Source organism: Podarcis filfolensis (assembly GCF_964270895.1).
Source record: "Podarcis filfolensis genome assembly, chromosome: 4".
Taxonomy (NCBI): domain Eukaryota; kingdom Metazoa; phylum Chordata; class Lepidosauria; order Squamata; family Lacertidae; genus Podarcis; species Podarcis filfolensis.
Window position 1 is genome coordinate 81,099,593 of NC_139607.1, and position 12,608 is coordinate 81,112,200.

At 40.6% G+C, this 12,608-nt stretch overlaps 1 protein-coding gene across 1 annotated transcript in view; it reads left to right on the forward strand.

Moving 5' to 3' along the window:
* The window catches only part of XPO4 (exportin 4), a 63,194-nt gene that overhangs the window by 3,789 nt on the left and 46,797 nt on the right, over nt 1–12,608 (forward strand). Inside the window, exons 2-4 of the mRNA XM_083609017.1 lie at nt 7,706–7,811; nt 8,992–9,133; nt 10,448–10,586. Of these exons, the coding sequence (XP_083465143.1) occupies nt 7,706–7,811; nt 8,992–9,133; nt 10,448–10,586 (387 nt within the window). The remainder of the gene's footprint in view (nt 1–7,705; nt 7,812–8,991; nt 9,134–10,447; nt 10,587–12,608) is intronic.

Sequence of the window (12,608 nt, forward strand, 5' to 3'; positions counted from 1 at the left end):
ATGCCTTCTGTGCTTTTATTTGAGTTAATAGCAACTTTCTTTGATGCCAAAGTGCTTCCCTTGATTGCAGTTCAGAAGTTCACGAGATTCCCATTGCTTGCTCTGGATGAGCAAATTTCCCTGATTTTGTGGTACCTTCTCCATAGTTGACAAAAGGAAAGTTGTGCATATGGGTCTATTCTTCTTTATGCTTCATTTCTACATATGTTAACAAGGGAACGGGTTTTTAATGAAACAGCAAAGTACAGTTTTGCATTTCAGGGGGGTTGGACCAGGTGACCCTTAGAGTCCTGTAAACACTACAATTCTGTGATTTTAAAAGTGTTTGTTGTTCTTTCTTTCTTTCTTTTTATGCTAATATTTTTCCAGAAAGTCTGCATGATTTATTGTATTTTTAATATTTCGTTGGAAGCCGCCCAGAGTGGCTGGGTATAAATTTTAATAAAATAATAATAATAATAATAATAATAATAATAATAATAATAATAATAATAATAATAATAATAATTTTATATGATTGAAATGACTATTTTACATGTATCAAAACAATTCCATAATTGCTTCTGTAAAAGTATTTGTTGTTAAGGCTTAGATATGTGTCTTACACCTCAGTTATTAGCAAGTCAGTTTGGAAGCAAAGCTAACCAATAATGGTGGAATTTACTTGCAATTAACCCCTTCTTCCCCACATAGACATTTTATGTGGTCAAATATGGGAAGGAGCTGAATCTCGCAGGACTAGTGAGAGCACATGGGATTTTCCAGTTCAGTTGTTTGCTTTTTCCTGCTGTGGTAGAGTTGAAAGAGATGGGAGGGGCACAATAGCCTGAGGCCCATTCCTGATTTTTCTGTGGACACAATTCTTAGGGGGCATATTGCCCAACCTGGGGAATAAATGGCTTTAAAATTTCAACCTTTGCCAGTAGTTCCTTGAGGTTGTGAAAATCGCACACCAGAGGTTTTTTTTTTTAGAGTTTTGATAAATCTCCATTTCTTTCAATATTCAGAAACATTCAGAAACAAAGCATTCAGAACACAACAGTAAAAGTGGGCTGCAAAATCATCTGAAAGCTTATTTTAATCCAAGGAACTTGTAGACCCTCTTACCTGCAATTCGGCTACGACTCTCATCATTCCTGATCATTGGATGCTAATTGGGGCTGATGGGAGTTGTAATAATAGAGCAACATCTGGAGGGCCACAAGTTAGCCACCCATGTTTACGCAGAAGCAGACACTACTGAGTTCTGTGGATCATATTCCCAGGTAAATTTACAAAGGATCGCAGTCTTAGAATCACAGTATAGTGTTAGCAACAGTTGGACGACAGGTAGTATTTTGTACCTAGAATATAGAAGATTTCTCACATCTGCTACACATGCACACCCCTTTTGAATAGACACCTTAATTCACTATTTGAACTTTCAGTAAATAAGGTTCATATCATGCCATTAGGTACCATGATACCATCATTGGTCAGATCATTTAACATAGATATGTAGAGGCTAATGAAGGAGGAAACCCATTGCAGTATTGAACCAATCTTTATAATTTGTTGCTGTTATCATGGTGAGACTGGGCTTTGCAGCTGGCTGTTAGAAACAAAAAATTCAAAACGTAGCCCGGCCGTTCATTATAGGCAGAACCCTGCTTCCGATATGAAATGATACTTGCTGGATATTTGAAGGTGTTGGAAGTACCTGACAAGAGTAGGGACAGTACACAGTGGTTTTGTATGTAATCATCATGCAAAATAAAAGCAAGCATGATTAAGCCTTTGAGAAAGGTCTGCTGTCCTCAGCTACAACATTCTTTATTGGGTACATGTCTTTAAAGTGGAGCCTTGGATGCCAATTTACACACTAAAATCAAATTTGCTCACATGCAGAAACACTGGCTATCTGAAATATTCCTTTAACAGGCATTATTTTTATCTGGCTATCATTTGCCTCTGACATGTTTAGACAGAGGATCTTTAACTCACAGTGCTGGCTTCCTGTTTTCTCCCAGATCCAGCACAAGCCTGCCCTTGCCTTCAAAGACCTCCATGGCCTTGTTCTCCTTGAATTTGTGCCAATATCTTACTGGAGAGTCCAGCGCTAGCTCATGGGGTCTGGAGGCGAAGGCACCGGAGGGCGGTCTCGCTCCTTTGCGCTGAGGTTCTCCCCTAAATTTCTTCTTTTTAAAGTGTCTTTAAGTCCAATTCTAGTGTGGGGAAACCAGTTTTTGCGCCACCTGAGTAGGGGCAACTTATGTCTCCTGATGCTCCTGCTTCGCCTCTCCAGGTGCCAAGTCTGTCTCTTGAGCAGCTCAGAGCTCAAACTCTGACCCGACGCTGAGCGCGCTGTTCTGGAAGCCTTCTTTCTTCTCTTCAAATCTCTTTGGCTTGGCACAACTCCCTAGTTCTCATGCTAGCTACTGTAGTCTGCAGCTAAACTTAAATGCACCTGACTGAAGGAACTGCATTCTGCTTCCTTGTTTATCATGTCTCCTTTTGCTTCTCCTTCCCTTTCTGTTTCCCTGTTTCAATTTTTTAAAATAACATTTTTATTTATTTTCATGGTATAGAAGATAAATTTTGAGAAAACAATTGTTACAACAGTAAACAACACGTAACTTGTCCTGACAAAATTGCAGGTTTTTTTTTTTAAAAAATCATGCCATGTGTTAAATTTTCAGTGGATGTATTACACTTTCTTGTGGTAAAATAAAACATATGCTTGTACTGTCTTTCCAAAAGTTTAATACTTAACATGTATTTTTATTATGATCCCATGTGGATCAGTTGAATTTAAAACAAATTTTATACGTCAGGAATAAAACCTCAAAATTGGCTTTATGGTGCTGGCAAAGGGGGAAAGCAAGATGGATTGAAACTAGTTTTTCATGTTATAATTGGCATATTGTATAGTTATTATAGTTGATTAAACACTGGTTTGCCACCAAATGGAGCTTGTATGCAACTTAGGCGCACAATCAGGGCATTTCCTTGTGTATTATACATGCCCCTTGCAGTGCTTAGAGACAAGTGGGAGGGAGGCTGATAGATATGTCTATCTCTCCTGTACATATGCAAGAATACCAAACAAAATAATTTACTTGAAGATTGAAGCCAGGGTCAAAAGAACCATGAAATTCTTTCAGCTTATTTTTATTGAACAGCAGCCTCCAAACTGAGGACAGTTTCAAAAGTACTTGGGTATGATATGCATGTGTTTTGTGTATGTGTGATCTGTTTGATGAAAATATTCATCTGGGGTAGTACAAACCTCTTGTATGAGCTGTTACTCTTTAGATTCTTGCCTCGGTGCCCAAACTTTCCATAATTTGCCATCAAAGTAGACCTTTTTGACATTTGTGATGCTTGACCGAAAGGGTGTATTTTACCCAGTAACATTTTAAATATATATTTATATATATGTATATTATATGTATATATTATCAATTTCTATAAATATAAAGAAAAACAACTCGTTCATGGAGAGCATGAGTACAGCATCAAATTACTTAGGTATTACTTAACACAGCTACTTCAAGGAAAAACATCCACCATAAAGTTTCATGTACGATAAGCATCTCTGTACCCGTTTATATAACTAATGGATGGAAACCAAGTTACGTCAAAGTGATCACGTTTAGACATGCCTCTTATTTTTACCCAGTAACTTGATATTTTGCATAGAGAGACACACTTTAACTCAGCTGGCTTGACTAGAGGGTAATGGACAAAGTTTTAATACAGAATTGACATAGACTTTTATCATGTGTTGGGTTTAATTGTTGTCCTCTCTGGCTTCTCCTTTCCCACTGGTGGCTGCTATCTTCTGCCTTGCATGTGACTCAGGTCCTTGTTGATATCTTTGTTGTTAAGTGGATATATTTGTTCTTGTGTATTGGCTTTGTTACAAGTTGTATCCAGCTAAGTCATGGCTCATGGCTCAGTCGGTAGAGCATGAGACACTTAATCTCAGGGTCACGGGTCCAAGCCCCACATTGGACAAAAGATTCCTGCATTTCAGGGGGTTCACTGGGTTCAATGGCTCTTGTGGCCCCTTCTCACTCTACAATTCTGATTCTTTGACTCATAAGTCATGCTCAGAGTAGACCAGCTGATATCAGTGGACTAATATTAGTCAAACCCATTGATTTTAGCTCGAGTATGACTTAGTTCATTTATGTTAAGTTCAGTGTTAAATTTCAGCTTATGATTAGGAACACTACTAAAAATCCTCACTTGTCAAATAAGCTCTCAAAGAGTGGAGAACCTGTGACCTTCCAGATGTTGTAGGACTGAAACTCCCATCAGCCCTAGCCAACAAAAACCTGCAGGATCACAGGCTTCTCATTCTTGATGCACGAGAACTGAATAACTCACAGCTTCTTCCGAACCATTTAACATGTGCATAGGGGGGTATGGGGAGGAAGCACACCGGAGTCGAGCAAGTTCACACCTGCGTTTGCAGAACAGGGATGGTATGCCGCTTCAGTCCTTTTAATTTGTGGTCCAGTCTTTCTATCAGTTGAAAACCTCTTATCCCAAATAGAAGTGATGAAGTTCTATTTGGTGATGAAGTGAAGAAGTGATGCACACCAGCTATGACCCCTCCTGGACCCAGAGAGCCTTGCCAAAGTGATGCATTCTCTTGTGTCCATGAGAGATAAGACTACTGCATTGCATTATGCATGGGGCTGCCCTTCAAGATTCCTTGGAAACTTAATATGTGAGTGTATGTTTAGTAGCCTGCTGCAGAAGGGCACTGCAAAAAATTCAATTGGTTTCTCTTGTCTGGGACTGTTGCTGATCTGGAGCCGCATAGATTCCTGCATGTGGTTATTTACTAAAGGCCAGTGTTAATAACTGTCGTGGTGATAAACCAGAAAAGTAAAGCGTTTGGTTGACAATTTTGGTCCAAACATTCTTATGACAATCTTGTGATATTAAGGATAGTAGACTGGTGGGGTTTAAATTTAGCTGAAGCAAATAATTAAATGTCCTACACCAAATATGTAATTCAACAGAGGGGAGATTAGCCTCCAAGTGCAATGAAGCATTTGGAACACAGGATAGAACAGAAAAAAATTGCCTTAGAAACTTAGACTGAACAGCTTCTGTAGATCCAAGGTGAGCGCCTGTCCAAATCTGAGCCCCATATAATAACTGTGCTAGGGGTTGACCATTGACCATGCTGGCTTGGCTTTGTGGGAGTAGTCAGGACTTTTTTTCAGCTGGAACTCAGTTCCGCCATCTCTCAGGTGGGCACCATTGCCATTGTAAGATAGTACACTTGAATTAGCCAAACGGCCAAGAAGCAATCTCTGGAGGCATGGAGGCTTCCCCACCCCTGTTGTAGAAGATGCCCTTTGGGTTGCATTATCACTATTCTTTACTTGTATGTTGTTTGTAATCCTTCTCATGAATCCTTCCAATATCACAGTCGTGTGTGTCACTATTGGCTGTAGCCTGGCTGTGTAGAGATCTAGTCTAGGCAAAGTTTTCCAAAGTTCAAAGTGGGCTTGTTTTTTAAAAAAATATTGTTCCTCTGTCCTCTTATGACATCTTTGCCTATTCTTTTCTATATATTGTTTGCTTTCAAATATCCTCCTTTCTGCTTATTGCAGAGTGTTTGTATAGGCTATCTTCTCATTGACCTGTCTTTTTAATAAAATTACAGAGCACTTGTAATAGTTTGCACCAATAAAAATATACTTGCCTGCTTTTTTGCCAATGAACACATTCTTATTTCCTCATTCAGTCTCCACTCCTAAGAAATATATTCTTTATAATCACGAGCAAGTTGGAACTTGGGTAAAAGAATTGTTTCTCTGTAGCCAGTGACTCATAACAGTACAATAGCAAATAATATTTTGTTTGCAAGCAATCAGTGTGGTTATAGGCTGTCTTCGAGGGATAGACATGTGTGTATTAAATAGTGTATTCAACTGTGTCTTGCAGGTTAAAAGGTAGTTTGAAAGTTAATAATGGCCACTTAGTTGAAAATTCATCTGATGGAAAGCTACTTGATTATTATAAATCCTTAAATTCCATAATATACCTTCAGATACATATGCTAGTTGTGTATGAATGCTTGCGGTGACATGCTTTTCAGATTCTGAATAAGTTTTGTCTACTACTTGTACAACAAGATTCTAAAGGCATCGTATTTGTATACTGTACAATATTGTGTAGTATAGCATAGCATGCTTGTAGCAGAATCCACTTACACAAGCTTCCGCAGCTTCTGAAGCTCCTGCAGCCAATCAGAAGCCGTCCTTTGGTTTCCGAATGTTTTGGAAGTCGAATGGACTTCCGGAGCAGATTCTGTTCAACTTCCAAGGTACGGCTGTATTTAGTTTCAGGATCCTCACTCCCCACAATTGCCAGAGTTTTAAACTCTTTTAATAAGGTGTTTTTAAATGACTGTAAGGAAACGAGGGTCCTTTTGGTGAAGAAATTAATAATAATAAATAATTGTTATCAGAATGATCTGTAGAACATCAAAACCTTGAGCTGACCAGACTTTATTGGCAAGTTGCATTGTGCTGTGTGTTTTCACATGGCATATGCTGACCTTACACTAGAGCAAGAGTTCCAAAACCCTGGAATGTGGGGCTCAAACCCACAGCCCTGAGATTAAGAGTCTCATTCTCTACTGACTGAGCTATCCCTCTGCAGTGTGTCTGTGAAGAACACGCAAAATTTTTAATTCTATAGAATTCAAATTGCACTGCAATAAAATGCAAGAAAGAAAGAAAAGAAGCGATACAAATTCAATTAAAAATGGTACGGCATTCAACGCATCACATTACAGTTGCAACTGCGGACAGGAAAACAACCATCAAGTGGTCCTTCAATACCATCAACAATTTTCAAGTGGTCTGTGGGGAAAATGTTTGAGAGCCACTGCACTAGAGGGCAGCATTTTACTGCTAAAGACCTTCTTGTTGGCTTCTTGAAAGTTCAGATCTAACGAATCTTCAGTTTGCAACATTGCTGTTCCCCCCCCCCTTTTTTTAAAAAAAACAACAAACGTGCTCTAGGAAATATGATACTACTATATTCAGGTTCTCCCTGTCGAGGACCAAATATGTCTTCAGTGCAGGAGAAGTTAATTATGTCTGATTGTCAACAAGAATCAGTTTGTAGGTAGCAAGGGTACTAAATGGCAGCTTATAGCTGGAACCCAGAAGTCTTAGCTGACTCCTTTTAACACCGGTATTTTTGATACTAAATTCTTTTACTAGTATTTGAAGTTCTCTATTCAGCTGAGTAAGCTATTGCTGCGCTCTTGGCAAGAATGAAGGAACTGAAGAAGTAGTGCGTTGGCTTTTACTGGGAGTTGTTCTGCTGCTACTGTATTGCTTGGGATGGATCTGAATCACAGGCTGTCTCTGAATCTGGTTTTGGGAATTTTTGTAATTATATTTGAATGCTGATTAATGTTCGTTGTTTTGTAGCCTTTCCTGGGATCATGAATGCGAAAAAGTTCTATAAATATATATTTAAGAAATCTGATCATCATCATCATAATCTTTTATATTATTATTTTAAAGAAAAACACAACAAAATAGCCTTCAGTTAAGTGTAGTCATCTTTCTGCCCATGAAAATAGGGACTTGTGGTTATTCTTAACATGGGTTTACACTGGAAACAGAAGGTTCCTCCTCCCCTCCAATATATTGAAGCAAACTATCTATTTTCTCTTTAGGCACCACCTTCCATGGTCAATAATGAACAACGTCAGCATGCTGAACACATATTCTTATCATTTAGAAAATCAAAATCGCCATTTGCTGTTTGCAAGCATATTTTAGGTAAGTCCTTATGTGTGTATTCAGCTGAATATTCAAAGTGTATCACTAAGACAGTTTCATTGGCCCATTACATCACTTGCCTCTTTGTGTGTTGGTGTGTTTGAGAAATGCTGCTGTCTGCGTGCCAGATTGGACCTGGGGTTTTCACTCTGCAGTCCTTTGCACACTTAACCAAAGAGTAAGTTGCCCCAGATATCTGTGGGGCTCCTCAGCCCCTGATTTAAAGGTCAATATTCACTGAAACGGGGGGAATTGAGTTAGGGACCAGCAAGGCCACTCTTTTGCCAGCTGTAACAAGCAAGACACCAATTTATGTAATTCTCTGTAAATCATTGTCACTGCCCTGGCACCCTGTGGTGTCATTTTGTTATGAATTAGTTGCTTTAGGTGATGATGGTTTTGGGTTTTTAAATGTTTGTCTTGCTTTTTTCAACCAATGGTGCTCAAAGTAGCTTACAGTAATTGGCAGATATTAAACCAAAATGAAACAAAAATTACATTTTTTAAAGAAAAATCTGTTTAATTAAAAGAGCACCTTACAAATATAAAAGAGCCGAATTGAACAAAAAATTGAGTTACATGGCACCTAAATTACAGTGATGTTCGCACCAAGCAGTTTTCACTGGGGAAGGTATTTCAAAGACATAGTGCCAGTACAGAAAAGGCTCTGGGTTGTGTCCAGCAAAGTCATACACAGAGTAGACCCTGCCTTTTGTCTCTAGTCAGCATCCGCCTGGCTTGAAAAAGCAAGGGCACCCAAAAATGATGCTCTAAATCAGGCTTCCTCAACCTCGGCCCTCCAGATGTTTTTGACCTACAACTCCCATGATCCCTAGCTAGCAGAACCAGTGGTCGGGGGTGATGGGAATTGTAGTCTCAAAACATCTGGAGGGCCGAGGTTGAGGAAGCCTGCTCTAAATCACCCTTCTCTAACCTGGCACCCTCAGTGCAGTGCTGGCTGTGTCTGATGGGAGCATCTAGAGGGCACCAGGTTGGGGAAGCCTGCTTTAAATGAAAAAACATTATGACCTGCCAGTTGCCACTTAATTCTGATTGGGAAGCCCTTTTAACGTGCTCGGTTTGTGCTAACTGTGTTTAATCGTGGCGGGTTTGTGTAACCAGTGCCTTCTAGGTTAGTTCCTGTGGATTGCAAACTTACCATTTTGGATCTCTCCGGCAGAAACTAGTAAAGTGGACTATGTCCTTTTTCAAGCTGCCACGGCGATCATGGAAGCAGTTGTACGAGAATGGATTCTGTTGGAAAAAAGTAGCATCGAGTCCCTACGAACATTCCTTTTAACATATGTCTTACAAAGACCTAAGTAAGTAGTACTGCTGCTAAAAAAAAAACACTTCTGAAGTGTGCCAGTTCTAAAAAAATACTGTAAGTGTTCCTGTTCAGAAATATGGAACCCAGTCAATGAGAAAATGCCTTCTGTTTTCATGGGGAGGAGCATAGTTTATTGATAAGAACATGTGGTTTGCATGCAGAAAGTTGCGGGTTTCAGGTAGCAGGTGACAGGGAAAACTCCTTGCCAGAGAGCTGTAGAGAGCTGCTCCCCACCAGAGTAGACAAGATTTGACTAGATAGACCAATGACTTGAGTCCCGATCTGCATATACATATAAAACAGTAGCATGCCACTTTCAACAGTCGCAGCTTCCCCCAAGGAATCCTGGGAACTGTAGTATTTTAAGCTTCCTGAGAGTTGTTAGGAGACCCCTATTCCCCTCACAGAGCTACAGTTCCCAGAGTTCCCTGGAAAGAGGAACTGGCTGTTAAACCACTTCTCTTGTCTGCAGGGTTTTCTGCTTTGCCAACACATTCCCCACAAGAAGCACGCTGCCAAAACGGAGCACAGCAGGATTGAACTCCGCGCTCCTGCCCATCAGCTGACATTGCTCAGCAGCGGGCCGGTCCACTGTCCCTCAAACCTTGTGGGAGGCCGGAATATATTTTGAAGGAAAAAAACGAACGAATTCCTATGCCCCACAAATAACCCAGAATTGCATTTTAAGTAAAAGGACACATTCTACTCATGTAAAAGCATGCTGATTCCTGGACTGTATGTGGGCCGGATTTAGAAGGCAATTGGGCCGGATCCAGCCCATGGGCCTTAGGTTGCCTACCCCTGGACTAGATGATCCTCAGTTTCCCTTCCAGCTCTGCAATTCTATGAGATTGTAAAATCATTGGCATTCTATTCAGTCAGATGTATGCTGTCTGCGCTACTTATATTAACCATGGGGAATTCAATACCATAGGGGCTAAAGAAGTTTGCAGTAACTTAAAAGAAACATCTCTCAGAGATTGCAGCTAATGTTCCAGACAACGTGCAACAATTAATGCACAAGAGAACCAGGCTCAAAGCAGCAGCGGACCAAACAATTCAGTTCCAGGGTTGGGGGGCGGGAACCTTTGTTCCACTAGATGTTACTGAACTACAACTCCCATGAGCCCCAGCAAGCATTTTCAAAGGCCAAGGGCGATGGGTTGTAGTTCAGCAACATCTAGAGGACCAAAGGTTCCTATCCCTGCTCTACTCCAAGAGCAGTACAGCTAAGGATTTTACTTTATAAGTCTTGGAACGGTTGCCTTGATTCTGAATATTAATTTTTTGAAAATTTTATTTGCAGCCTCCAGAAGTATGTGCGGGAGCAGATATTGTTAGCCGTAGCGGTAATAGTGAAACGAGGGTCCTTAGACAAATCAATTGAATGCAAGAGCATTTTTCATGAAGTCAGCCAGCTGATAAGCAGTGGCAACCCCACAGTGGTAAGTCCTGCTTTTTAAAATGTATTTCAACCCATCTGCCCAAACCTTTCCTCGCAAACTTAAGGCACTTAAAAACCGAATCTGGTGAGTTGCACCTGGTGAGGCCTGGTCTACACATGCAGCAGAATGTGGTTGCAGAGTGCACTATGTCTCTTCAGCCTGCATCTGGGAAATCATATACTTGTGATTTTCCTGCAAGTAGAAAGTTAGCACAGCAGAGAGTGGAGTGGGATGGAATACCCTTTTTCTGATATTCTGGAGCTTTACTTGGCAAGGATTGTTAAAACTGGTAGTTTGCAGAGTTACAGCTCGCTTGACCACTTCATCCTGCTGCATCTGTAGGCCAGGCTGAAGTTGTTGCTTGAGTAGAAGTTTGCCATTAAGTGGGGAAAATGAACTAGCGATTGTGAAATGAATTTAGTTATGGTATGGTAATAAGTTAAATCCCGGTACTCTGCCACGATGTGAGATCATTATGCTTTGATTCAAATTTGACACTTAAATACAACACAAGGGATATGTTATTCTCCCAGTGATTCATTGTAGAGCTCTCATTCACATTATTAATGTGACAACTTCATTTGAATGTTAGTACTGAACTTGTTTGAAGAGCCACAACAGTTTGATATCAAAGTGGATTTTCCATTGGCAAGCATTGTTTCCCTTGCACTCAGTTCAATTTGCATCTGTCCCTTGCTGTGTCCTGTCTATGATTCAGCTGTTGGAATTGTCTGAGGGAAGACCTTTTCCATTCCCTGGGGAAGTGGTGTGGTTGGGCCGAAGGGGTGTGTGTGTGCCGGCACAGAACTGAAAATGGCAATACAAAATTTACTCGTGTTACATTCTTAGAATCCAATGAGGAAATATCCTCCAGCCTCTCTGAAGCTCTAAATAGATTTCCAGTACCTTATTTCCACTTGTGTGCCTTTAGAGTTCAATTCCACACACTAAGCCAGAAGATAAGGTTTAAAAAGTTCCGTTGTGGAAATAAGCCATCTAGATTTCAAACTGAAACCTTTCCTAGTTAAAACCAAATAAGTTGAAATGCTTATCTGCGACTAATGCTTGTCCAAAGATAAGATTTGTATGTTTATTTTCCCCAGATGAAATCTGTGCTACAGGTTCTGTAAGCCGGCTAACAAAAAATACTGAAGGGGGTGTAGTGAGAATAATGCAACTCCTATCGCAGTGCTACAAAAAGCACAAATATGTATAAAACCCAAATCATTGCTTGAATGGGTGTGTGTGTGTGTGTGTGTGTGTGTACGTACACAGTTGTGCCTTGGATCCCGAACGCCTTGGTACTTGAACATTTTGGCTCCTGAACGCCGGAAACTGGAGTGTTCTGGTTTGCAAACGTTCTTTTGGAACCTGAATATCTGACAGGGCTTCTGTGGCTTCTGATTGGCTTCCTGCAGCCAATCAGAAGCCGCGCTTTGGTTTCCTAACATTTTGGAAGTCGAACTGATTTCTGAAACGGATTCCGTTCGACTTCCAAGGTTCAACTGTATAGGAACTGCTGGCTTTTGCATGGTTGGAATGTAGCCCACTATACAAAGGGACTCTGGCTCTCCCCACTTTCCCTCTGGCCCTGACCACTGCTGGCATGTGGCCCCTAGAATGTTGTACACAGTAGACTGAGAAGGGTTCCCCGCCTTGTTTTTGGGAGGGAAGCTATGCGGGAAGCCATTAGAGCAGCGTGGGAGCAATTGGGGTAACAACTGAAGAGGCCCCAGATTTGCATCACGCAACAACAGCCAGATCAAAGAGCACTTTGAGTTTTTTCCAAAGAACTGTTTTTTCAGGAGCAATTATTGAGGACAGATCTTCTCCGGATAGTTGCTCAGGGGTTGGGAGTGTGCATCTTGCCACACAAATTGAGCCACTTGTGAATTAGTCAGTCTCCACAATAAAGTGAGTTTTATCAAACAGAAAATGCTTCTCACTTTTACAGAGCAAGTGTACTCAAGTGTACCATTCTATGCAAACACATGCATTTTTAATTACATGGATCTTGTGTAC